General features: G+C 56.9%; 1 protein-coding gene across 1 annotated transcript in view; it reads left to right on the top strand.

Annotated features, from left to right (window-relative positions):
- The first annotated feature begins 4,416 nt into the window (after positions 1-4,416).
- The window catches only part of LOC123927605 (calpain-8-like), a 36,009-nt gene continuing 13,096 nt past the window's right edge, over positions 4,417-27,329 (top strand). Inside the window, 10 exon segments of the mRNA XM_045982292.1 lie at positions 4,417-4,653; positions 11,604-11,673; positions 17,903-18,021; positions 18,578-18,711; positions 19,403-19,571; positions 20,348-20,437; positions 22,120-22,205; positions 24,101-24,175; positions 24,743-24,858; positions 24,861-24,902. Coding sequence (XP_045838248.1) covers positions 4,417-4,653; positions 11,604-11,673; positions 17,903-18,021; positions 18,578-18,711; positions 19,403-19,571; positions 20,348-20,437; positions 22,120-22,205; positions 24,101-24,175; positions 24,743-24,858; positions 24,861-24,902 — 1,138 coding nt within the window.

Genomic DNA, 27,329 nt, shown 5'->3' with positions numbered 1-27,329 from the left:
CTGGAGCGCCAACACTCCTTCCAGGTGTTGTTTGCTCTGTCTGGTCCCAGGCGCCCTCCTCACGGCCTCCATCAAGCCCCCCAGCCAGTTCAAGCTGGAATGCCACGTCCTCCAGGAAGCCTACCTCAATCTCCTATCCCCTCAGAATTGTCACTCCTTTCTCTGAGTGTTGCTCTGTCTTTCCCACACTGGTGTTCCTCATGGGCAGGAATAGTGCTTGTTTGTTCTCTTATCCTTCTGCCCAGTTTCTACTCTGCCCAGCAGCTTTGTGGGGCAGAGGCCACATGAGTCAGCGGACTTCTTCCTGTCTCGGGTCAGGGTTCTCTGCTGCGGGCCGTGCAGGTCCTGTTTCATGGCAAGAACGTGGACATGAACATCAGAAGAGCTGGGGTCAGGTCTGCCACTTGAGTGACCGTGGGCTAGCCTGACAATCTGGTCTACATGCAGACTTTCTGTGGGTCTCTGCTCAGCCGTGGACCTGACATTCTATCCAGCCCAAGGCGTTCACAGCTTCACTCTGTCATAACGGGTCAGTGGGATCTGGGTTGGTTGCTGAGCTTGGCTGGGCCCCTTCTGGGGTGTTGTGATCCCCCCAGAGCAGGAGAGGGGTGAGCCTACACTCCAGACGCCCCTCCCGCTTGCTCACGCTGGTGCACAGGGTGTGGTCTTCCAGCTCGGCACTCTTGGGCATGAGGGGATACTCGCTGTCCTGGGCAGGTGGGGTCTGGGGATACCTTAGAGACTGCCAACGAGCGCGTGGATCACAGCAGGTCTTCTCCATCCTACTATTTTCTTTTACATTTTCTTTTGAGAAGAAATTCACACACTCTAAAACTCACCAATTGAAAGTACGCAGTTCTGTGATTCTTGGCACCCTCGCTGATGGTCACTGACATCCAGCTCGGAAACACTTCCAGCACCCCAAAGAGAAACCTCATACCTGTTTGTAGTCAATCCCAGTTCCCCTGCCGGCTAGCCCTTGGCAACCAATGCCTCCTCTCTATCTCTACAGATTTGCCTATTCTGGGTATTTCTCAAAACGTGAACCTCAGCAAAGCCTGACATCGGATTCACCCCTTGCCTGCCTTAGAATTCCAAGGTGGGGAGGTCCAGGAGAGAGAGTGCTGCCTGCTCTCGCCCTCTCCTTCCTGAAGTTCTAGTTGTGCATGACAGGAAGCTTGGCAAACTGTAACTGTCTGAAAAGCACATACTCAGGTCTTTAGGTGGCTCACAGCCCTTGCTGAGGGGACGACAAGCCCAGGTCCTTCTGTAGATCAAGCCCAGGGCTCTGGCTTGGCTGTGTGGCTCAGGTGCCATGAGGGGTGATCCCGCCTGGCCTCCCCAGCCTCTGGAACCCGGGGCTTCCTGGCAGGGAGCTGGTGGCTGCTCTTGTGGGTATCTGGGGTGTGAGGCTGTGCAGACATCTGTCCTGGTTGATGGAGCCCCCCTCAGGCACAGGCTGCTGCGGGATCGTGGGAAGGCGTCCACTGTCTCTGCAGGAGGGGCCCGTGATCAGAAAGCTCCTGACTCAGCGTGCCTTGCTTTCCCACCCCGGTAATGAGGGCTCGGATCTGTCTGCCAGAAGAAGGGCTTGATTTCACAGCATCTGGATGTCACGAGGGGGGATTCAGGCGGGCAGGTGGAAGGAGGGCGCTCACCCTGCAAAAATCCCTCGTGGAGACAGAAAATCACCAGCTGTGCTCACTCTGCTATGGAGGAAGGACTTGCTCGCTCCATCAGTATGCCTGGAGGTGCAGGGGAGAAGGGGAGTTGGGGAGAACAAGTCCGCGAGGTCCCCCACTTCAGTCCACGGACGTCCCTACCTAAAGGTGTGCCGTCTCCAACCCCTGCATTTGCCAAATGTGTATTCAGTCCCACTACACTCTGGGGGACTCTCGGGGCTCCAGAGACACGGCGGCGAGGAGCAGAACACAGAACACAGACAGGTATCCTTGTGGGGGTCAGAGTCCGGTGGGTGCAGGGGTGGCCAGGGAGTTGAAGCTCACTAGAGAGTGTGTCAGAGCGGGTGGGTTGCGGGGGGTAGGGTTCGGAGAGCCTTTTCAGGGTCCCTTGGGTTGGGTGAGCTGAGGGTGCCCCATGCAGAAGCCCACATTCCTGGACATGGAGGAAAGACAGGAGCGGGGACTAGAGGGAGGAAAGGGCCCGATGCTTAGGGTCTTACAGGCCATGCATCCCCCTCCCTCCTCGTTCTCCTTGGAGCAAGGGGCAGCCCCTAGCAGGGGAGCAGCACGGCCAGATTTGTGTTTGAAATGAGCGCTTTGGGTACAGTCAGACTGCTCAAGTGGGCTTCAGATCCTGGGCCGTGGATTCCACACTGGGAATAAGTATTTCCTTCCCTTTCCCACACAGCGCAGCTGGATTTCTCCTGGAGACCACGGTGCTCAGGAGGATGCTTTGTAGAAAGAACGGAGCTGTGGCTCTGTGGTTCTGGTTTTAAAGGAGGATGGGGGGCGCCTGGGTGGCTCAGTGGGTTAAAGCCTCTGCCTTCGACTCAGGTCATGATCCCAGGGTCCTGGGATGGAGCCCTGCATCAGCCCCTGCTGAGCAGAGAGCCTTCTTTCTCCTCTCTCTCTCTGCCTACTTGTGATCTGTCTGTTAAATAAAATAAATAAAATCTTTAAAAAAAAATAAAGGAGGATAGGGCCACCAGGTGAGACCAGGGGCACGTCTGGGGGCTGGTGAAGTGGGACAGGGGACCCTGGCTGATGGTGAATCCGGGGAAAGGGCCCAAGTGAGTGAAGGTGGGGCCCTCGAGGGGCTCGGCCTGCGGTGCGTCTCTCTGATGCCAGCCTGGGCCTAGAGCTTCTGGTGAAACCAGAGAAACCGTGTTGTACTGTGGGCAGCTCGCTGCTTGTCTGGACCTGCCCAGCCCCCTAAGTGTTTTGTGCAGACTGTCCCTAGCTCCAGGGCCCACGTCAGACCCACTGACTGGCAAGGCCAGTCTCCCTGCAGAGGCCCTGGACGTCCTCCAGGTTCCCATGGCTGCTGGCATCACGGCCTGCGGCTATGTGGCTTCAGCCTCTGTCCCCGTGGACACATTAGCTCTTCCTTGTTGTCACATCCTCCTCACCCGCATCTTGGGAGGGCACTTGTGGCTGCAGTTAGGGCCACGATGATCTCCCCATTTCAGGAGCATTGACGTGGTCATCTCTGTAAAGGTCCTTTTTCCACCTGTTATTTATAGGTTCCAGAGATTAGGTCCCGTGTCTTTGGGGGACCATTTTCCAGGCTATCACATGCACTAAAGTTCTGAAATCCCTCATGTGCTCGCTAGTGGTTACTGGAGGGCCAGGTGCGGTGGGGAGCGGGGGGATGGGTGGGACAGGTCTTGGGAATGGGAGGCACAGATGTCCAGGGATGAGAGAGTCACGGGGCAGGGAAGCACAGCACGGGGAACACAGGTGACAATATTGTGCTGATCTCGTTGTGCCGTGGCGGGGGGCCACCACGCTACAGTGGGGAGCACAATGTCTAGAGTTGTCGAATCACTCGGTCTACTCCTGAGACTGATGGACAGTTACAGGTCAACTACACGCCAATAGTCAACATTAGCAGAAAACTCACAGATGGGGTCCACATCCTTTCGGTAGACCAGGCCCAGGAATTTGTAGCCACGAGAAAGTCCCAGGTCACATTTCCTTTCTGGGAGGAGAGCCCATGACTCTGAGCCCTGGGCCTTCCCTTCCAGCCCCGTTCCCCAGGAACGGCCTCAACTGCTGCAGACTACCGGAGCCCTGCTGAGCCATACTCACCCTCCAGCTGTCACGCGCCCTGCTCTGAGAGGCGGGTCCTACTATTATCTTCCATTTTAAGGAGGAGAACATTAAGGGGAAGAGAGGCTGCTCAAAACGACAGAGCTAATTACTGGTGGAGCTGGGCCAGAGACCCAAAGCTTCGTTCACACGCGGAGCCGCCTTCCTGGGGGCTCACCCAGATCCTTCCTGCAGATCTCCGGTATCTCTGACTCCCGAGCAGAATAGGAATCAAACTTTCCTGGAAGGGAGGCAGAGCCCCAGCCCCTCACCCTTGTCCTGCTCAGAGCCACTGCCCCGGCTGGGGTAGACACCTGCCTAAGCTGCTGGACCCGTCCTCCCATCTCGGCCACTGGGGCCAGGGCAGGGAAGCTGGCCTTGCCTGGGGCAGGGATGGCTGCCATCCCAACAGATTTCTTAGGGAGGGGCTCTATGAGGCTCCCAGCCTCTTAATTGTCTGCTGAAGGGGAAGGTGGGTGAGATTCATTAGTGGGTGCACATTTGCTTGCACTGTGACTCACCTCCCTCGGGAGCAGGCCCTCACATAAAGGGTGACAGCCGCCTGGCCTCCCAGCGGCAGGTGTCGGACAACCCTGTGCGGCTCTGCCCTGCATCTCCTGTGTCCCCTGCAGAGCCCACGGCCATGTCAGCCCCAGTGGCCAGAGTGGCCCGGCGGCAGGCGGCAGCCGAAGGTCTTGGCTCCCACCAGAAAGCCATGAAGTACTTGGGCCAGGACTTTGAGAGCCTGAGGCGACAGTGCTTGGACTCAGGAGTCCTCTTTAAGGATCCAGAGTTCCCTGCGTGCTCATCTGCCTTGGGCTACAAGGATCTGGGGCCACACTCCCCGCAAACCCAAGGTGTCGTCTGGAAACGGCCCACGGTGAGTAGCCAGGCCTGCTCCTGGGTGTCAGATGGGACAGAGGGCTGTCGCTTCTTCAGGCAAATAGCTGAGGGAGAAATCATTTTTTGAGGGAGAAATCATTCTTCCAGGTCCGTATTTTAGAACAACTCCCCCGCCCCCCACCCTCGCCCTCCTTTAAAGCCTTTTTGGAGGCAGCAAGGGATGGAGGGAAGAGCACTCCTGGGCTTTGGAAGCAGACAAGTTAGATTTGAACCCCAGCTGGGCCTTCTTTGCACAGGTGACCTCTGTGAGCCTCAGCTTTCTCCTCTGTGTAATGGAGCCCAAGGGCAGGGGATGGAGAACTGTCCTTCCCAAACCTCGTCCCGTGGCCTCCTGCTCCATGACCCTTGTCACGTGGTCTGAGCTGCGGGATCGGAGTCCCTCTGTGGGGTAGGTGTGAGCCCAAGTGAATCAAGGGCTCTGTCCTGTGTCTGGTACACAAAATGAGCCACAATGGACTAGGCTCAGCAGCTCCTGGCCAGGCCCCTTTTGTCTCCTCAACCACGATGGGAAAACTGAGCCGTGGGGCCTGTCTTCTTGGCAGTGGTGGAAGAGGGAGCATGAGGAGAGAAGGGCTCTTCAGATGTGGTCAGGATCACGGGCCATCTCCGGCTACCTCTGCCCCTTTGCTGTTTTCCCTGCCTGGTCTGCACACGGTTCCCACGTCTGGAAGGACCCCTCCACCCTCCGCCCTGCTCCCTACAGCCACCATGGCCCACCTTCCCGTCCCCCTGAAACCTGTGTGGTTAATCTGGGGTGTGGGCAAAATCCGGACTGAGAATCAGTTTTGGATTCTCGCTTCAAGAGGTGATTCAGGGCTCCTGGGTGGCTCAGTGGGTTAAGCTGCTGCCTTCGGCTCAGGTCATGATCTCGGGGGTCCTGGGATTGAGTCCTGCATCGGGTTCTCTGCTCAGCAGGGAGCCTGCTTCCTCCTCTCTCTGCCTGCCTCTCTGTCTACTTGTGTTCTCTCTCTGTCAAATAAATAAATAAAATCTTTAAAAAAAAAAAAGGTGATTCAACGGGCAGGTGTGTTTTGTGCGGGGGGCTGCCTGTGCCCTGGTGGGGGCGGTGGTCAGGGAGACCCAAGGAGCAAGCTCTGGTCCTGACTCTGATGGAGACGGTGGGAGACAGGCACGCGGGTGAGACGTGGACACCCTGGGAAGAAGATGGAAGTGCTCCATGGGGACAACCACGAGCCATGGGATCCTGGGGTATCAGGAAGGTGCAACCTAGTGGACCTGGAGGACCCCAAGGAGCCCAGGGCAGGAGAGACGGGGATGAGGATACTCTGCTTGGCCCTAAGGAGCTCACTTGCTCCATTGCGCTCTCCCTCCCCACTCTGTCTCTCCTCTCCTTCCTTCCTTCCCTTGTTCTAATTGCGGTAAAACACACTTAACGAAAGACCATCTAACCTTGTTAAGTGTGTGCCAAGAGCATTTCCGCTGCTGCAGCCGTCCTGTCACTACCTCCAGAGCGTTCACACCCATTCATGAATCCAGGGGCCTCTGGGTTGCTTCCACCATTGGCTCTTACAGATCACGGTTTTACGAAGACGCTATTCAAATATCCTTTTGAGACCATGCTCTCGATTCTTCCGGGTGTCTACGCAGAAGTGGAGTCACTGGATCATTTGGTGATTCTATTTTGATGTTTTTTAAAGAAACAAAATGCAGGGATGCCTGGGTGGCTCAGTCGATTAAGCCTCTGCCTTCGGCTTAGGTCATGTTCTCAGCGTCCTTGGATGGAGTCCTGAATCAGGATCTCTGCTCAGCAGGGAGCCTGCTTCTACCTCTCTCTCTGCCTGCCTCTCTGCCTACTTGTGATCTCTGTCTGTCAAATAAATAAAATCTTAAAAAAAAAGAAACAAAATGCATTTTCCTGGTTTCTCTTTAAAGAAATTTTTTTAATTTTTTTTAAAAGATTTTTATTTATTTATTTGACACAGTGAGAGAAGGAACTAGCACAAGCAAGGAGAGTAGAGAGAGGGAGAAGCAGAAACTCCCTGCTGAGCAGGGAGCCCGATGTGGGACTCAGTCCCAGGACCCTGTGATCATGACCTGAGCCGAAGTCAGACGTTTAATGACTGAGCCACCCAGGCGCCCCATTGATCTGTGCATCCCTGCTGATTAGTGATGTTGAGCGTCTTTTCGTGTGTCTGTTGGCCATTTGGATGTCTTCTATGGAGTATTGTCTGTTCGAATCATTTGCTCATGTTTAAATGGGGTCATTGGCTTTTTTGTGTCCCTGGCTGCGTTTGAGGGTGACACCTGACTTTGTTGGTCTCAGGGGACTTCACACCAGCACTCTGATGACCCTGCTTCTCACAAAGGTGTTAACTTTGACCTATCCCGAGGGGAAAGCAGATGGGATCTGCTGAATATGTATGTATGGATGCTTTTGCCCTCTTGATGATCAAATGAAGCTTGCTGCTTAGATGTTTTCGGAAATCATAAAATTTGGCATCCTGCCCCTTCCAGGTGTTTTTGCCTATTTTTTCCCTACTTTTCTAAGAGATTAAAAAAATTATTTGAGAAAGGAAGAGGGAGAGAGGAAGCACAAGTGGGGGAGCAGCAGACAGAGGGAGAAGCAGGCTCCCCGCTGAGCAGAGAGCCGAGGTGGGACTGGATCTCAGGACCCTGGGATCATGACCTGAGCCCAAGGCAGACACTTCACCAACTGAGCCACCCAGGAGCACCCATTTTTTTTCCTCCTATTTTTTAAGCTGCTAAATGGAAGTTCTGCTTGGGCTCTTCTTCTAACAGTGGAAGACAGGTCGGCCCAGATTGAAGATCTCAGGGTCAAGCTTGGGATCTCATGACTCTACGGTGATAGTCCCAGTGGCATTGGCAAGAACAGCGGCGCTGTTGCAGACTCCATCGCCGCGTGTGAGACCAGCGGAGCTCTCCGCAGAGCCCTCTCCATTCTTGGCTTCCCCATCTTGCTGTGTACATGCCCAGCCCGGGCCTGTGGTTTGAGGGTTGCCTGGTGTGCATGGGCCCAAGCATGGCTCAGTGGATGAGACTTTTCTCTGTGCATTTCTGTCATTTGATCAGTGCGTTGATCTTAAGGAGAAATGCAGAGAGGGGAGCAGTGTGGGTCAAGCACACCGAATGGACGTGGCCATTCGGAAGCAGCCAGCCCATGTTAAGGGAGACGTGGAGGGTGTGACCATTGGGAGATCAGGGTTCGGATAAGGGGACCAGCCTTTGTCGGGGGCGGCTGCCCTTCTTCCAGCCGCTGCTCTGGACTGATGAGCTGGGGACTTTCAGTTCAGCCATATTTGTGTGCAGGTCACGTGTGCATGGGGGCGCAGAGCCTCGGAGGAGCTCTTTCTGGTCGGAGGGAGACAGTAGGACATTTGGCTGAGAGCGTCAGCTGGATCGGGATTCTGGTCCCTTCCATGCTGTTCACTGGGCCTGTGACGCCGGGTGAGTTCCCAAGCTCTCTAGGGCTCAGTTCCCTCACCTGTAAAAGGGGAGAAATAGCATTACCTACCTCGCGGGGCTTTGCATGGCGCCTGGCACGTAACAGAGCTCAGTACTAGGAGTGTCTCTGTTATTATGTCAGAGGGGGAAGCACACATATGACGACATGCATGGGAGCTCGGCAGAGGAAGCAGTTACACCTGACCGTGGACCAGGGGCCGGTCAGTGATGCGGGGGTCCAGACATTTGAGCAGGGCTGGGAAGGAGCAGGAGCAGGTAGGCCCGGGCAGGCGCTGCGCCTTTGTTCAGGGTGAACACGGCCTGGGGAAGGTGGTAATGAGAGAGGGAATATGGGGGCGGTGGTGGGAGACGGAGGTGAGGCGGGAAGCTCTGAAGGGTCCAGGCCCTGAAGCGGCAGGGGTGCTGGGTCGTGATGTGGCCGAAACTGTGGCGATGGTGACCAGTGTAGCAGCAGCATGGGGTGTACCGCAGTCCGGGACCAGAGCTCCTGGAATGGCCCCGGGGGAGCGCGGTCACTGAGAACGTGCCGTCCCAGTCACTTCCTGCCTCGGACTCAACACGGTGCCCGGGGCTCCCCCGTGTCCTGCGTCAGGGGCTGGCGTAAGCCTGAGTAATTTGTGTCTGTGTCTGTGTCTAATATCCTTGCCCACACGGCAGTAAACATGATTACGGAGAAGACACAAGCTGCTTATGAAGGAGGAAGGATGGGGCATGGGAGGCCCCCCTCTCCCAAATTGCTCTGCTTGCCACTTTCCCCTGCATCCCCCACCCGAGTGCGGGTCCCACAGGCAGGACATGGTGACTGGGAGGGCTTTCTGTGGGCTCTAGAGGACGCACAGGACCTGTGAGTCACTGTGCTTGTTGGTTGGTATTTGTGGGCGGAGGTATTTTGAATTATGCTAACAAATGACGTGAGGACAGGAACATCCCCTCTGTCTATAAATCACTCTGTGCCATTCTGCCTATAACCCGCGAAACTGCTGCCAGCCTCGTGAACCAGTCTGTCTCCCGCACCAGACGCAAGACTGTAGCCGAGCTCATGGACCCGTTAGCTCTGAGTCGCTGAGGCTGGCAGCACGTGACCTATGTCAGTGACGTGGGTGGCTGATCTGTGTGGCTCAGGGGAGCCATCAGGAGGATCCTCATACTCCACGGCTGGGGTTCGGGTGATATCCCAGGAGGGAGTGCCTGGCGCATGGCGTTGCCGTAGGACGTGGAATCATTCAGAGCATTGAGGACCCTGGTGGAGGGCTCCCTGACTCTGAAAGGTGAGCATAGCAGAGGAAGGAGAGGATGATGGAGGAGGAGTATTTAGAGAGGTGAGGGTACCGACACGGGCAAGCAGGGATGCAGAAGCCAAGGGAGGAGAGCTCCAGCAGGGGCTAGGAGAGAGGGGGCAGTCAGCACCTGGGGCAACAGTTCTCCCTCTGTGGTTCTGGTCGAAGGTAGAAACCAGATTTCAGGAGACTGATGGATGAATGGGTGATAGGAGAGGACACTATCTTAAGAGGGTTTTTAAGGAGCAAGAGTCTGAGAGACCCTATTCAATGTGTTCTCCTCCCTTCCTTCCCAACGAAGCAGCACATTCCTGTTCCAAATGAAATTTAATATGATTTTTTTGTCCCTCTCTTTTCAAAAAAAGGATGTTATTTATTTATTTGACAGAGAGAGAAAGAGGGTGTGCACAAGTTGGGGGAGCAGCAGGCAGATGAAGAAATAGGCTCCCCACTGAGCAGGGAGCCCTATGTGGGGCTCGATCCCACAACACTGGGATCATGACCGGAGCCGAAGGCAGACGCTTCACAGATGGAGCCACTCAGGCGCTCTGCCCCTCCCTTTTTAATTATTAATTTCCCAAATCTCTCCACCTTCTGAATTTGCAGCTTTGAGAACACCTAGCTTGGCTGACGCCGGGTCTTGGTCTAAATTGCCCTGGAGATCGCAGAAGCAGGAAACAAAGGAATAGAACGGAGGGTCCACCCGTGGAGGGCTGGCTGAAGAGCTAGCAGAAATTAGGATGAAATTCTAAGGCTCGCTCTGTGCTGGGAAAGGAGGTACAATACATTTGTGATAAAAACGGATGTACAGGTCAATGCTTTTATGAGAACAGACAGTTTCTGGAAGAATACAAAGGAAATGTGAGAGCGAGCACTCTGAATGCAAGCGATTTCGGTTTTATGGGCATTATTTACTTAGACTTTTTTTTTCAACTTACGTGCATATATTACTTTTTCAACGAAACACAAGTGAATGAATTTTTCTTACTACTTGGAAGAAAAGAAAGCCAGCGGGAAGGCACTGTTCCCGCCCATTCAGACAGGAGCTGGTGGCACTGTGCAGGGCGTGGGCTGTCACAGCAGGACCCACATCCGCAGCGTGGGGCGGGATCCCAGTTCCTGTGCTGGCCCCGCCACCCGCTTCCCCGGCGTTCTGGTGCACTTGAGGTCTGTCACAGGGGCCTCTTTGCTCCTTGAAGACCCACGACTGCCCGTGACCGTCTGCCTGCGGTTAGCCGGACACCCCTGTCCTGCTCCTAGACTGTCTTTCTAACCGACCGGCGGGCATCCTCTCCCGCCCAGAGAGCCTCCCAGACGCACACTTCCCTGGCATTTCACATTCCCCCTTTGTGCACAAGCCCGCACCCGTTGTTATGCACCTGGCTTGTCTCTGACTTCTCCGTGAAGGTCAGTCCGGGTTTCCCACACAGGCTGGACACACCTCGAGTGTGAGGCCTGTCCCCTTCTTCCCTTCCCCCGTCACCCTCGTGCCTGCCCCGTGAGGCTGTGTGTGCAGGGTGGGCGCCCAGCAGTCGTGCTGGGTAAACAGGGAGGAAAGTGCTTGGCGGGGCCGCAGCGGTGCCCCAGGCCGGTGCCACCCTGACAGTCCTGAGCGCAGGGAGCGCGGGTCAGCCGCATGACCCCCACCCCCACCCCGACACCTCAGCGTCTGCGTCAGCGCCTGGGGTCACGGGCACGTGATCGGGGAGTTAGTGAGCGCACACAGCATGTAGTTAGCATGCGGAACATTGATCTAATGCTCTCTGTGCAAACCGGGGTGTTGTCTGAGAGGGAGGTCATGTTCGAGCACATCCGCGCCAGCCTCCGCCCTTCTCTGGCCGCTGCTCACACTGGCAGTTGGCACGGCGTGCACAGTCACACCGATGCGGGTGGACGGTGGGGAGGCAGGTTGTGGCTCCTGCGGCTGCTGCCCTGCACCCCTGATCTGCACCCCCACCCTGCATGCCTGCACTGAATCCCTGCTCTGCACTCCTGCCCTGCACCCCCATCTTGCACCCCCCGCCCCCCCACCCCCCCATGGCCTCCTCCTTTCGCTGGGCTGCAGAGTCATCAGCAGTAGCATGAGGGACTCACAGTAGATGACTCGGCCTCCTCCAGGCTCTGCTCTGACGGCGGAGCTCCCTGATCCCAGCTGCGACCAGTACGGGGTGTCTTGTGATCCGTGTTTTGTCCCCTTCGCTTTCAGGAATTGTGTCCCAGCCCCCAGTTCATTGTGGACGGAGCCACACGAACAGACATCTGTCAGGGGAGTCTGGGTGAGTGACTGGGTGCTATCTGTCTGGGGCAAGGCTGGCTGTGTGTGTCATGAGTAATGGGACTTGACGTTCCATCTGCAATATTGTGTGTGCATCTGTGTTTCTGAGATGGTGCTCCTTGCACGGGTCTGCGATGCTAGAACCTTGGCTCCCCGGGGAGATCTCTCCAGGCCACTGACCCCCCTTCCACGCAGGAGCAATGGGCCAGGATTGTAGGCGCGCGGTGCACAGCCGTGCTGGGTGGTGCTTGACCGTTGTTGCCTGTACGTGGACACAATTCACCGGATGGAGCAGCCACATCTGCACAACTGTGGGCTGGCCCAACAGATGCTTTAAAATGAGTGAGAAAACGAGAATCCCATCTTCCCAGCCAAGCTCCCTTTTGGGAGCCCGGGATGGTGGCAGGACTGGGCCCAGAGACACAGGCATTGGAGAACAATCCTACCCATGAAGATCAACAAAGCAAACAGAGTTCAGCGTCCACGCGGGCATAAAAACCCTGTCCTCTCACAAGGGTGCCCTCCTTCCTTTTCCTCCTCATTCCAGCCGAGAAAACGCATTCTCTTCCGCCTCCTGGAAGCCTTTATGAATCCGAAATTCACAGGCATTTTGTTTCAAATGCTTCCCACGTTCTGGCCTTAATGAGCGTTGCTCGCAGACACCCCCTTGGCGGAGCTCGCAGAGCGTGAGTGCAGAGCTGTGGGAATGTTCTGGACGCCCCGCACGGTCATGCTCCCGCTGCCCAGAGCCACGGCCTCTGTGTCCCAAGCCCTTGTGCCATTCGAGCCGTTTGTGCGGGGCTCACAGTGTGGGGGGCTGGGGTGGGGTGGGGGCAGGGCACAGCATCCTGGTCCTTCTCATTCTGCTTTTTTACTTTGAGCTCAGTGTTTAACCTAATTAGCATGTGTCTCAGGGAAACATAGCTCCGAACGTACGCTTTTAACAGCTTCTTGCTACAGATGTTTTAACTTCGGAAAAGCTATTGAATAAGTGCCTTTTAATTGCTGGCTTGCATAGAGGTTTGAATGGTTTTGAGCAAGGAGAAAAGAGGGCTTCCAAGGAGCCTGGGTGTTGCCATGGTGAGTGCGGGCGGCTGGCCGGGCACAGAGGGACTCAGCTGCTCTAGAATTCAACCTGTGGGAAGGAAGTGGGGCCACCAGTAGGAGCCCCAGGGTCAGCCCTGCCACGTGCTGGCTTTTTGCATGAATGGAGCAGAAGGGGGCTGAGGGCCTGTGGCCCGGAGTGAGGCTCGGGCGGTGGAAATGTGGCTGCTCCTGGGTGTGGGGGTGCCGGGGGCGCCGGAGGTGCCAAGTCACAGTGCCATAAGTCAGCCAGGCTGCCCTGCATGGTAGGTGAGGGCTCCTCATCAGAGAGCAGTGCTGGGTGCCCCTCAGGGAGACAGGATGCGCCGCCAACAACGTGTGTTCAGAGCGCTTGCCTCTGACACCCCACAGTGGGGTCTCCTCCGGGGTCAGAACATGTTCAATACTCTTGCTTGCTGTTATTTTACTACTGCTTTGAATTCATGACCTTAGACACTGGGAAGCTGTACCAGGACAAATCCGCTTCCCGCCTCCCATCCTCGGAGGCCCGTTGCCTGGTGTGTCTGAACTGCTCCTTGTCCCGTCGGCTGAGGCGGCCACAGAGCTCTGTCTCTTCTGCTGTCAATGATAAGTGTCGTGGCAAATGCTGTCCTGTTGCGTGGGGGTGCTGGTCATCGCGCGGCGGCAGTGGTCCCGGTGGGCGTCTGGCTCCCTTCTGCTCAGCCAGGCCATCCTCCCAGAGGCGGGAGCCCCTTAGCAACCATCAGAGGTAGTGTTTGGCCAGAGCCCAGGGCCTGGCTTTCTTCGGAGATGTGATTTTAGGTGCATAAAGCCTGGGAAATCTGTGGTGCTAAAGATTCGATTGCTCCCAACAGCTGTGTGGAGAATGGGGCCTATGCCCTCTTGTTGTGGGGCTCAGCCTCTGCCGGAGGATAGCGTGGCTTTGGCTCCATACCAGGAGCTAAGCGGAGTGTTTCGGGAAACATGGGCCAAACCCAAGCCCCCTGGGTCCGCAGGGCTGGGGCTGAGGAGGGGCACTGCGTGGTCCCAGCCTCTCCTTGCTCCATCTCCTTGGGGGACCCACAGCTCAGCCCTTCAGCACGGCCTCTGTGGATGCGAGGAAAGCTCAGGTCTCTGCGATGGGGTAAGGCTGGGTGCATTGTTCCCTGGGGGGATCCTGGGCAAAGGGCTGAGGGGCATCCGTGGGATGGAGGCTGGCCGCAGAGGAGGCCAGGACTGCAGCGTGGGGCCCTGAGAACCCAGTCCAGCTGCTGTCTCCCCGGTCAGAAGTGTCCAGCTTTGCCTCTGCAGGGGTGCAGGCGGTGTCATGGTTTAGAGGGAAGGAAGAGTGGTATAGCTACCGGGCTCGGAGGGCCTGTAGGAGGCCTGGTGGTCACCCTGAGATGGCTTGGTGCAGGCGTCAGAGCCGAATCACGCCGGCCTGTGAACCCCATGGCACGCCGAAGGTGGATTTTGACAAACAAGCCCATATGAACAGGTCAGCATCCGTGTCAGGGCTGGACGTGTGGTGGCTCAGCGTTGCTTGCTCCCCTGGACAGTTCCCTGCCTGCAGCCTGTCTCTTGCTGACCGTGCCCTGTCTCTGAAAGGTTCCCCTTTCTTTTGGTTCAGTGTTTCTCATTGGATCGCCTTTTTGGGTGGTTTCTTACTTCTTAAAGGCCGGCCTGTCTCCAGCTTCCCCAAGAGGGCTCCCAGACATGAGGAAGGCCAGAGATCCCCTGGGTGATTCCCGCGGTTGTCCTGTGATCCCACTCAGTTATGATGTGCTGTCTGCCCGGAGAGAGTGTGAGACCCACAGGCTAAGGGCTCAGTCCCACGAGACTGTTCCCCCACACCTCAAACCGCAGGCTCCTGTTCCCATTGTCCTCCCCCGCACCCCCTGTGCTTCTGACCCATCAGCTGCGGATGGAGGGCCTCATGACCCGTCCCTGGGAAACATCTCACTCCCCAGAGCACGGGTTCCTATCAGAGATCCAGCTCAGGCACAGCCAGATGGAGGAGAGGCACGGGATGAGGTCTGGGGAAGGGGCGCTGATTGCCCAAATCTGCACGTGTGCGCCAAGGAGCACTGTGAGCCCCGGCCTCTGGGTATTTCTGAAGGCTTCATGACAGAGGCCCGATGGAATCAGGAATCAGCAGTACTGCTGATGGGTCCCAGGGTCAGGGGATGGGGTGGCTCTTTAATGTCCAACCCACTCACTGGGGTTGGTTCTCCTGGCAACCATTTGGGTCACCTAGGGGCTTTCCTAAGCCACCTCGTTAACACAACAAAAGAACTGTGCTTTCTTTCTTTCTTTTTAAAAGATTTTATTTATTTATTTGACAGAGAGAAATCACAAGTAGGCAGAGGCAGGCAGAGAGAGAGAGAGACAGAGAGAGGGAGAAGCAGTCTTCCTGATGAGCAGAGAGCCCGATGCGGGCCTCGATCCCAGGACCCTGAGATCATGACCTGAGCTGAAGGCAGAGGCTTTAACCCACTGAGCCACCCAGGCGCCCAGAACTGTGCTTTCTCCCACCCTGCAGAAGAGGCCTGCCTAGCCTCTCTCGAGCTCTGAGCCCAGAAGCAGTTCTAAGACCCAGCCTGCGTTTCTTTTTATAAATCACAGCCTCCAGGGCTGGCTGGTGCTTATGCCAGAGCTGTCCCTGGGGTCCAGGGTGGCCCTAGGGGGGTGCAACTGTGCAGGGCAGCCCTGTTCTCCCCCGGGGGTCTCCCAGGCCCAACCCTGCAGCCACCACCACTCTGGGGAGGGACAAACCTGCCTGGATCTCCTTGCCTCCAGTGGATGCAGACGTCCCCGAGGCTGCCGTCTCCCCTCCTTTCTGCCTCCAGGCTCTATGCCACCCCCACGGCCCCCAGGAATGCCCTCTGCTTTGGCTTCATCTTCAACCTAGCAGTGACTTAACTGTTATCCCTGCTCCTGTCACTGATCAGCCTCATGAAGGGGCTACTGCAGCAGTCCCAGCACTTGACCTCCTGTCTGCCCCTGCTTCCCTTGCCTGTCCTTCAGCCAGTGGCCCAGGGGCAGCTCTACTTCTCCCCTTGGCATTTAGGAAGTGCCCAGTAAGCTGGACCCTGAGTTCTTGCTACCTATGATTTATAATAACACTAGGTGTTCAGACCTAAAGGGACTTTCTGATTTAGCACTTTCTCTTGTAACAAAGCCTGACTCAGGATGACTGTCTCTTGGTGGACTTAAAACCAGAGCCCCTCATTGTTAGGGCTCGGGTCTGTTTGCTGTTTACTGGAAGTCCTGAGGCCTTAAGGTGGAGGGGGTGGAAGGTTCTAGGGGGTCATTATTTAAGTGTAATTTTAAAAAATCACTTTATTGGGGCACCTGGGTGGCTCAGTGGGTTAAAGCCTCTGCCTTCGGCTCAGGTCATGATCCCAGGGTCCTGGGATCGAGCCCCGCATCGGGCTCTCTGCTCAGCGGGAAGCCTGCTTCCTCCTCTCTCTCTGCCTGCCTCTCTGCCTAGTTGTGATTTCTCTCTGTCAAATAAATAAAATATTAGAAAAAAAATCACTTTATTGTTTTAATAACTATTAAACCCATTACTTGTATAACCGGAATAAAGCACAGGAAGAACACAGCTTAGGTAGTTCCCCGACTTTCCCAGAGGTCAGTGACCCAGGACCCCCCATTCTAGCTCTACGGTTAATCCAAACTCTAACCCACAGCCAAATCTGACTGGAAGGTGCCTGGCGAGGAGGGACTCGCCCATCAAGGTATTTCCCAGGATTTGCACCCACCTTACTCACCACCAAAAGCCTCTTGTATCCAAACACCTCTTGGCTGCTTCTGGCAATTAAAACTATGGTCCAAGGTCAAAGCCATGTCCGTATGGAGGAGAACCCAACAATCGTGCCACAGGCTTCAAGGCAGGTCCCCAAACAATTCCTGAAATGTTCTGAGCAGCAGAATAGAAGTCCATCCCCCCAAGAGGACTTTGAAGGGGCGTGTGCTGATTTGAATGCCGACAGTCCACTCACGCCTGACACAGTCCCTGGCAGGAATCCAAACACTCCCCTTGGAGCCCCGCGGTTGCCCGAGTGCAAGGAGGACCTGTGCAATGTCCTGAGTGAGGCAGATGAAAAGAAAATTAAGCTCCTCCAGCTGGGCAGCCCTGTTTGATGTCAGCAACTGAGGGACACGGAGTTTCTGTGCCTTGAATTGTAATGTGGAGGAGTGTTCTGGGTGGGAGGATGCAGACAGCTCAGCCGGGAGTGAGAACGTCAGAGGGGCTGCGAGGACGCGTGTGTCCTGTGGGGTGGATGTCGGAGGGGCCGCAGAGTGGTCACTCTGTCAGATCCCTCCGGGGCCTGTGCTGGGAACCTTCACTCATCATCTCTCCTGCTGCAGATGTTGGCAGACATGGGAGCTGTCATGCCCAGTGCATGTCCTCTTGGGCTCCCCATCCCCACAGACCGGGAGACTCAGGAACAAACACACAGGGGCCACTGGGCGTTTGTTCCAGACAAATCCATCGAGTCATTCGGACACTTGCTGTTCGTCAAGCTGGGCCCCACTATGTGTCAGCCTCCTCCTGGGGGTGCCAGACCGGGAGTCCACATCCCTGCTGGCTGGAGGGCCCTGGGAGGTCACCCCGGGAGGCTGCCAAAGCTCTACCCAGTAGCTGCTGCTCGGGTGGGTGCTGTGACCCGGCGCACAGAGCTTAGGTACTGTCCGGTCTTAAGGAAACACAAAGAGACAGAGTGACTTGTGGCTGGAGAGAAGGGGCAGGTGGCCGAGCCGTGAGGTCTTGCTGGGGGAAGGAACAAAACAGCCACCACCCAAGGGGAAAGGCCAGGGCGTCAGAGTTTGCCTGGAGCACAGGTTCTTGGTGGGAGCAGAGGGACGAAAGCTGGAGACATGAGTGGGATCCGCAATGTCTTCTTTCTTTGCATTCTCCACCCCAACCATTGGTGCTTAGGGGTGGAATGGTCAGGGTCCTGGGATATAGGGGCGGGCAGAGAACATCCCATCCCAAGGACGGGACTTTGAGTGACGCAGCTGGAGCCACCCGTGAACTTCAGACACAGGAGGATGACGGGGCATCTGACCCGGAAGGGGGCGAGGTGACGTGGGCTGGGCCGAGCAGGGCGCTAAACGTCAGACTGGGCAGGGACGTGCGGCAGGCCTGACCGGTGTGTCCCTGTGACTGGGTGCAGGTGACTGCTGGCTGCTGGCCGCCCTTGCCTCCCTAACCCTGAATGAAGGGCTGCTTCGCCGCGTGGTCCCCGGGGGCCAGGATTTCCAGCAGAACTACGCGGGGATCTTCCATTTTCAGGTACTGTGCCCGGGGCCCAGGACACCACAGGCGACCCTGCAGCTACGTGGGGGTCAGGATGCAGCCAAAAATCTGGTGTCTCTTTGGACTCCCCCAAATTTTCACCCCTGATGGCCAGCTGTTGACCTGAAGCCTTCCTGAGGATATGAACAGTGGAGTCAAGCATGTTTCATGGCTCAAGCGTGTTATACGCTGTGTTCTTAGCATAGAGCGAGTCAGAGAAAAGAAAACGTTGTTAAGAAAACTGTAAGGAAGAGAACACCCATGGTTCAGGAAGGTACTCTATGTGTCAGGCAGCCCTCTCTGCTCTGACCGTGTTGTTTGGGAATCCTTCCCGTGGGCTTGGGTCCCTCCCCACATCCCCGAACCAGAGACCCCCCACGTGGGCACCTTTGCTTATCACTCACACGCTGGACGCCACGTGTCCTGTGTTCTCTGGCCTCTCTGGTGGGTGTGGACGGAAGACGCAGATCCTGATCTGGGGGGGGCTTGGAGCTTGGCCCTCCACGTGGGGTGCTGTCTGAGGGGCCTCTGCCCCATGTCCCCTGCCCCCCAGTTCTGGCAGTACGGCGAATGGGTGGACGTGGTCGTGGATGACAGGCTGCCCACCAAGGACGGGGAGCTGTTCTTCCTGCACTCAGAGACGGGCAGCGAGTTCTGGGGAGCACTGCTGGAGAAGGCCTATGCCAAGTGAGTAAGCGGTTCAGGGCTGGGAGGCCCATGTGTCCCCGAGGATGGCACCTGCTCCACCCTGAACCCGGGGTGCCTGGCCAAGTCCCCCCAGCACCTGGACACTGGGGCCAGGAGCTCTCGGCTCAGCCCTGCCCCCATGAGGGTGTGGATCAAGGTGGGGGGTCAGCCCTACAGGTTCTTGGTGCCTCCCCATTCTCCTCCTTCAAACCCCAAGATCAGTTCCTAGGTTAAGGTGAGTTTTTCAAAGAACCATGACGAGGAAGGAACAGGTGCACTTCGATGCTGAGGCCCCGTCCAGCTCTCACCGCCCTCTTTCTGCTGGAGTTCCATGCAGGAAGCCTTCTTTGTGGGTTCTCCTGATGCGTGTGGCCTACCCTGTCCTGCAACCCCATTCCTTTCCAGCCCTCTTCCCGGAGCAAGCCCCTGGGGCACTCTCTACCCACGGCTGCCTGGGGTTCTAACACCCAGGAACCCTCCTGGTCCGCCATGCTGGAAAGGCTGCACTTGGCTTTCTACAGGACTTGGAGGTGCGGGGGTGGCTTGGTGGGAGGTAGCCAGAGCTCCCTGTCAGCCCAATGCAAAATTGGCAAAGGGCCTCTCTTATCTTCCAGCCCACTCCGCATCTTAGCGCCAGCCCACGTGGGCCCCTCGTGTGCAGGTGACACACATTTTCTTTCTTCCCCTGCAGGCTCAACGGTTCCTATGAGGCTCTCACTGGAGGGTCCACGGTGGAGGGGTTTGAGGATCTCACTGGAGGCATTTCTGAGTTTTATGACCTGAAGAAGCCCCCAGCCCGCCTGTTTCAGATCATCCGGAAGGCCCTCTGCGCGGGGTCCCTGCTGGCCTGCTCCATTGACGTGAGTCTCCCTGCTCCCCACTGCATGGCAAGGAAGGGGCCAGAGCAGCGTCTGGGGCTGAGCTGTGGGCAAGTCTGGGGATGCACGGGTCCCAGACCTTATTAGTGAGTAGGAAGTGGGAACATTGTGGGAGTTGCAGTCTGCAGTGCTAGGGAATGGCCCGAGAACGGAGACCTGACCTCTGGATCCCACATCCCACCTTCGCTGTCCCTTCCCTGCTCAGTGATCGTGGAGCTTTAGGAAACAGATACATGGTGGGCAGGGGGGGGGGGGGTACCTGATGGAGTTGGAGATCCCTGAGAAGAAGGGGAGTGGATCTGGAGCCAGGGTGCGTGTCCCTGCCCCTGTCTGTCCCTGACCTGGTGGCCTTGGGCCCACAAACAGCACATCTCTGCCAAATCTCAGTTTGAAGGTTTGCCTGGTGGGGAGACGATGTGGGGCCTAGAGAGGGGGCCTACAGATGAGGAAGGGGGAGACGCGGGAGAAGCAGTCTGGCCCAGAGCGGCCAACCTGGATAACTGGCCTTCTTTAAGCGGCAGGGGGTCATTCGGGGACCTGAGGTGATGCCCCGGCGTCTGGTGACATTTAAATCCTAAGTCATGCTTCGGCCTCCGAGCCACACAGCACCGGCCTGGAGCTGCAGGCCTGTTCAGAGGTCATCGAGGTCACCATTGCACCTGCACCCCAGTGTCCCCCAGCGACTAGCCCCGATGGGGTCAGAGTCGGGGTCGGGGTCAGGGTCAGGGCCATCCTCTGTGGACTTCATCCCCAACCAGGTCTCCAGTGCAGCTGAAGCAGGAGTAGAGGCCACCACCTGCCAGAAACTGGTGAAGAGCCACGCCTACTCCATCACTGGGGTCCATGAGGTAAAAGCTGGTGGGGAGGGGAGGGTAGCAGGTTGTGATACTGCATGCGTCCAGGTCAGCACAGAGAGGCTCCCGTCCGCCGAGGTCCCTCCCTGGCTGCCCAGGACACTACCTGTGCGTGGGTCCCTCTTGCTCATGGGCCCTTTGGACTCTTCCCCCCTGGGAGACGGATCCCGCTGCCTGTCTGTGCCCCAGCTCCCTGGGCTCCAGCGACATGCAGATGAGACCGGGCTTGAGGTGGGAGGACGGTTTTGGAGGAGGTTGTAGAGATTGTCTGTTAGATTATATGTGGTTTAAGAGGTGCGTGTGCCCAGGCGGAAACCCGTAGGACCCCCAAGGGGATAAAGGCAGTGATGTTGGCTCCCCCAGGATGAAGCCCAATGGGGAAGGAGCGGTGCTGCTCCTTCCTCTCCAACCCAAGCAGAAAGCATGGGCTGTAGTTTTCACGACGTTTATTTACTATATTCTGCCCACTTGGAAAAAGCGTTTGCAGTGACTTACAGTGACGTGTGCAGACACAATCAAAACACGAAGCTGAAATCCACCAGACAATACAGGCGAGAGACAGGGCTGCCCTTGAAAAATTAGCTTTTCTCTGGGCTTCCCGACGGCCAAGAAAAAGGGAAATGAGACGGGATCTCAGTTTTTGTTGTGTATGAAAACCGCACGGGTGTTGTAATTCACAAACACGCTTCTGTGAAGTCAGTTCCCAAGCAGAGACTGAACACACGTGTGTAAGCATGGGCGAGGGCATGACGGAGGACGCAGAGGGGAGTAGGACACCCAAGACCTGACATCCTTTGTGTGAGTGCGTGTGCGCGGAATGTGAACATGGGGGCCCTAGCCAGTGTTCAGCAAGTGGCCGGGGAAGGCAGTAAGTGTGAGCTTCCAGGTGTGTTTGCAGACAGGCTGTCTGGGTGCCCATGCCCCCCACCACCACGTCCTGACCTCAGGTGACCTGCACCCTCTGCGTCTAGGATTCCTGAGCTGTCCCAGAAAGGTAGCCACGGCACCCAGCTCCTGGGACCGCCACAGGGCTTCAGGGCGGTGATGATGTGTTTGAAGTGCTTGGCCCCATGTGCACTTCCTCCAGAGTGCACTCCCCAAACGCTGGCCACCGTGCTCTGTGTGCTTATTGTCATTTCATCTGGTGGGTTAAGAGCTCAGCGAGTCTTAGTCATTACAAATTTAAGTGCATGTTAAAGCCGACATGAACTTGTTTGTGAGCCAGACACACGGTTTGTGGAAAACAAACCAAATTGTGGAAAAGAGAGCAGTTGACCATGTCTGGAAAACATGCACTAAAACAAGGGTGCGTCTCTTTGGGGACATTTGGAAAGTGTAAGTTCTCAGGGAGCAGAGGGGGGGCGGGGGTGGTGGTGGACATGGAGTTGCAGGCTGTGGGGAGGACGCAGGGGTGGGGGCAGATATGCGGCGAGGGGAGGTTGGCGTGGGACAGACGCGAGGGTGTGGGGAAGGTGTGGGGGCCTGGGGCAGAGGGTGGGCATGGGGAGTAGGGGGTGGACGTGGAGGATGAGGTGGGGAGCAGGCACAGGGGTGTGGGGCAGATGCGAGGAGTTGGGGAGGGAGGCGGTCACGAGGGCGTGGTGGGGGGGTGCGGATGCGGGGGTGCCGGGCAGGGGAGCCCAGCGGCTCAGGGTTTCCGCATGTGGACCTTGCAGGTGGATTTCCGGGGTCGTCCTGAGAAGCTGATCAGACTCCGGAACCCGTGGGGCGAAGTGGAGTGGACAGGGGCTTGGAGTGACGCGTAAGTTCTTGGTCCCCATCCTTGCCCCCTGCTATGGAAAGGCGGCTCACAAAACACAGTGCTCATGAGACCCCGGGCCCTGTGAACGTGGCCGCATTTTCAGAGCCCAGCAGCTGGGTCAGGAAGGAGAGCCGCTGAGCTCCCGCTGAGCAAAGCACGCTGCACACAGCTGGAGTCTGGCCTCTGGGTCTCTGCTTGGCCTTTGCAGGCTTAGCAGCTCTGTCTCCAGAATGTTTTCCTGTTTCCCACCTGCCACACAGTGGTGATTGCAGGGGGAGGCTGGACCCGTGAGATCTGTCACCTCCCACTGCAGACCGTGGTCTCTCAGACAAATGCCAAGCCCTCAGTGCCCAGTTGAGGAAGCGGGATCCGGCCCTAGGGGCCAGCTGGTGGCAGGCAGCAGCCGGCGTCTGGGAGGGCTGCTTGCTCTTTCCTGACAAGGTCATGAGGGGCCAGACAGGCTCCCCTCACCCAGGCCTCTTGCCACTGAGGAAGCACCTGGGAAATGGGAGGTCCCTAAGCACTCAGGAGCTGCCCTGTGCTGCCCGCCCTTGCCCTCCAAATGGCACAACATGGCCCATCACCACACACTTCCCTTCAGGTGTGTGCCACAGAGAGAGGTAGGTCCCGAGGGCAACAGACGCTGATTCCGCTACCTACGTTGGAGCAAAACCTGAAACCTTTCCGCCAGCTGTTCGGGAAGGGCGCCCCAGCCGAATAAAATCAATGCTCTGACTTTTGGCCATTTCAGCCAACAGCTCTTTAGCAAGCTGCCCAGAGGGCTTCTGTGACCCCATCTCCTTCCCTGATACCGCCCGCCCCCCCCCCCCGTCTCTGAGAGGGTGGGGCAGGTGCAAGGGGGGTGGTGGCAGTGGGCGAGGGCCGCACTCCAGCAGCTGGAAGCACAGGTGGGACCATTTTTGTAGCAGCCAGTGGGGCAGGAGGATGCTGGGTCTCTGAGCCACGGCTCTAAGCCAGACCAATGTCCAGTTAACTTAAACAATCTAAATTTTTCTTAGGCTCAAAAACCAATTGGGAGATTTGATTCAGATCCAGAATTCTCTAACTTGTCCCTACTCTTTGTTTATAACAAGCACATTCTGAGATTTGGGTCTGACGAGCGAAAGTTTCCCTGAGCTGAAGGGGTCCTGGGTTCCCTCCTGCATGACCCCTGTGGTCCTGCATGGCTGGACTTTCCTGGGGGAGGGCGGGGCTCATGGGTTGCTGAAGGCAACCAGGGAAGGGACATTTTTATACCATTCGGTTCCTAGACGCTGCACACATATTTCAGGAAACCGAGCTTGGTAAAGTTCGGGCAGGCGGCTGGAGACGTCATTTGAATATACGTCTATGACATATATGGCCATCACCACGGAAAGGCCGTAACAGGAGGCCTCACGGGGGACATGACTTCAGGAAAATTGCTGCCCGACTGGGCCTGATGGCTGTCGCTGGCGGCTCGGGAAATGGATGGTGCACCGGTGCCCAGAGAGGGTCCGACTCCCCCAGGTTCCTCACCTGATGGATGAGCCAGAACGACAACCAGCCCATGGACACAGGGGTGTACACCTCACAGGCACCCTCATCCCTCTTCTCTTGGACCTGTAGCCCTGCCGTGGGGTGTGGGAGTTTCAGCTAGAAATGAAGGTTCCCCAGCAGTGAAATTAAGGCAATGTCCCAGCTGCATGACCGCGGTCCATGTCATCAGTCCACATCCCTCCCGGGACGTGTGTCCCCCTCCCCCACCACTGCCCACCTGCTAGGGTCTGGCTCATGACCATCTCGGCCCTCCAGGGGCCGTCTAGCTTCAGGAAACCGTGTGCTGCAGCGAACCTTTCACAAATGACCACCTCTGCTTCTCTTTTTAAAGATTCTAATTTTATGATTTCCTCCAGTGCCCCAGAGTGGAATGACATAGACCCCAGGCAGAAGGTGGAGCTGGGTAAGAAAGCGGAGGACGGCGAGTTCTGGTGAGCGTGGTCTTCAGGAATTTGTCCTTCACAGTGGCTTCACTCCCCCGGCAATCAGGGTGTCAGGAAGTCCATGTGGCTCCTGCTGGGGGTGTCCTTCTTCCCCCCTTTACCCTTAGGCTGCCTGACCTCAGGAACTGCATGTGTCCCTGTCCCTGCTGCCCCTCCCCCTGCCCCCGAGGCAGAGCACCAATCCCATCTCACCAAGTTGGACTTAGCCACGTGACAGGGTGACTTCCTTTGTGGGTGGGCTAGGACAGATGACAGGGACGTCCCTTAAACATGACATGGTTTAGGGACATCTCTGCTGGGCAGACTTAAATCGGAGGACTTAAGTCTCTGCAGACTCCGAGGTGCCTGGCCCCAGTGGCAGGGCCCATTTACTGTTCTGTCCCTCTGCCTGGTCGTTAGATGTGCGAGGGGCGCTCTCTAATGAAACAGAGATGCCAGCAGTAGCCAGGGGCTTGGACAGTGGCCCCGTAGACATGACAGGATCAGAGCTGGTCCCTTGCTCTGTCCTGGAACCTGCCCTGTGAACCCAGAGCCCTCCAATCCTTCTGCCCCCAGGATGTCATTTTTGGATTTCCTGGAGCAGTTCTCCCGGCTGGAGATCTGCAACTTCTCCCCAGCCTCCCTGAGCAGCGAGGAGCTGCACAAATGGGACCTGGTCTTGCTCAATGGCCGCTGATGCAGGGCTCCATCCCTGGGGGCCACACCAACTTCCCAGGTGAGGTGGACGGAGGGCTGCGGGGCCCCAAGTCCTTCTGGCCTGTCCTGCCTGGGCTGCGCAATGCCTCGGCCTGTTCACTGGCTCCTGGTGCCCCGCAGGGGCCCCGCTTCTCCCTGGGCTTGGAGGCCAGGGTGGCAGTGTGGACAATGGCTCTGCAGCCCCCAGCTGAGGCTGGAGCTCAGCCAACAGGGTTCTGTAGCTTCCACATTCCCCCCACCTGCCCCTGCCCCCTAAGGATGCCTCGTGCTCACCGTGCTCCTTCCTCACTCTTCTCCTGGTCCCTGCTGGACATGCATCCCCCTGAGATGCGTGGACCTTCTGTTGCTCCAGTAGATCGCGCCGTGCTAAGTCTGTGTGCCCTAGCTGAACCTGGAGGGTGGGGTAGAGCGGCCTGAGCCTGGGGGTCCAGGATGGCCACTCCTTCTTCCCATGGGAGCCACTGGAGCTCCACCCTGGGAGGATATCTGGGCAACCCCTCTCTCTGCCCTAACCGGAGGGCCCTCGTCTCACTGCAGGTGGGGAACCCTCCCCGGTTCCCCGGACAAGACTGACGCATCCGACATAGGCTCCTCTCAGGTTGAGTCAGCCGAGGCAGCAGGAGGACGATGCTGAAAAACCGATCCACCTCCCGAAGGAAAAATGAAGGAAAGCAAAGCCCGCTCCCTCTGCCCCCTAGCCCCTCAGCCCACCCAGCCTCCCCCTCCCAGCTCTGACGCTGTTCATTGCAGGGCTGCACTCTGAGTCATAATAAAATCCCATGTTCGTGCAGGTTGGGTCCCGACCACTGTGTGTCTCTTCTTCACTCCCCAACCCCCGCCCACCGTCCAGCCCAGAGCTCCACGCCTGGCGGCACCTTGGTCAATCACCTGCAGGGCCCTGGGAGGCTCATTTCCCTCTGCGGCGCTCTGTTGCTTGGTCCGCACAGCACAGGGTTAACGCCCACCGTGCAAGGCGCTATGTAAACCCGTGGTGTTCTATAAGTGTAGGGCATTACTTTTGTAGCTCATTCGCTTCCTCCAGTTCTGTTAAAGAGTAAACAAAAAATGTAGGGATTGCCATGACGTTGCATTTGGAAGAAATTAAAATATGTTCGCCATTAGCGAGCGCTTAGAAAATGGGTAGGAAGGGGCGCCTGGGTGGCTCAGTGGGTTAAAGCCTCTGCCTTGGGCTCAGGTCATGATCCCAGGATCCTGGGATTGAGCCCCGCATCGGGCTCTCTGCTCAGCGGGGAGCCTGCTTCCCCCCTCTCTCTCTGCCTGCCTCTCTGCACTTGTGATCTCTGTCTGTCAAATAAATAAATAAAATCTTTAAAAAAAAAAAAAAAGAAAGAAAAGAAAATGGGTAGGAAATGGGCCCGGATTGCTTTGGCAGCGCGGAGCCATCGGGGGCGCCCCTGAGGTATCTGCCTGGAATCACCATTGCAACCCCATTGGCACAGTCACCTAGTCACCTACCTGTCTGGAAGGGACCGACTCTGCCTGCCCTTTCATAATGATGTTCTGTGCGTCTACCTGGGAAGCTGCAGGAACTTAACCTTGCAGTCCACACTTGTGCCCCAGACAGACAGCCTGGACGTGAAGGTTCTAGGGGAGAGGTGGGATTGAACAGGAAACGTTCTGGTTAACAGTCCGTGGTTCTTGGTCTCCTGTGCATGCCTTGTTATCTCATCGAGTTGGACCCTCATTTAGGGGATATGAGGACCACCCCCACAGGCTGTCCTCCCCTGGGGCACATCATTATTCAAAACCGCTGAGGCTCGTCTTTTTCATTTACGTGCTGCCGCCCGACTGTCAGCGCCGTGGGCCCTCCCATGACCCGTTGGACCTCTCTGTGCCTCGGAATGTGTAGTCGCTATTTTGAAAGAGTTTTTAAAAGTTCTCTTTGAAGGGAAGCCATCTTTTAGAGTACCCATAGGTGGTGTGGCTTGTGTTCTTTTAAACTATCTCTCATGCGGGGCGCCTGGGTGGCTCAGTGGGTTAAGCCGCTGCCTTCGGCTCAGGTCATGATCTCAGAGTCCTGGGATCGAGTCCCATATCGGGATCTCTGCTCAGCAGGGAGCCTGCTTCCCTCTCTCTCTCCCTCTGCCTACTTGTGATCTCTCTCTCGCTGTCAAATAAATAAACTATCTCTCATGCATATTCAGTGACTTACCAGGGAGGGATGGTGTCTCGATGCTTCAGCTATCTGGCTGAGGGGCAGACGGTCAGCCCCCACGGCTGGAGGGGACAGACGCCCACCAGACTGGTTGTCTCCAGAGCCTGTGAGCAGAGGCCTCCTGGGATGTGACTCTCCCCACACCCCGAGATCTTCGTCCCTGAGAGGGGCTCATCTTCACAAGCCAGGAGCTTAGAACTGAAAGACTTGGGGGTCACTCGTGAGCATCCCAGGGCAGCCCGGGGCCATCAGACCTCTAGTATTCCCAGT

This window comes from Meles meles, chromosome 17 (genome assembly GCF_922984935.1).
Source record: "Meles meles chromosome 17, mMelMel3.1 paternal haplotype, whole genome shotgun sequence".
NCBI classification, from domain to species: domain Eukaryota; kingdom Metazoa; phylum Chordata; class Mammalia; order Carnivora; family Mustelidae; genus Meles; species Meles meles.
Note: the sequence above shows the minus strand (reverse complement) of the source record. Positions and strands in the feature narration are given on the sequence as shown.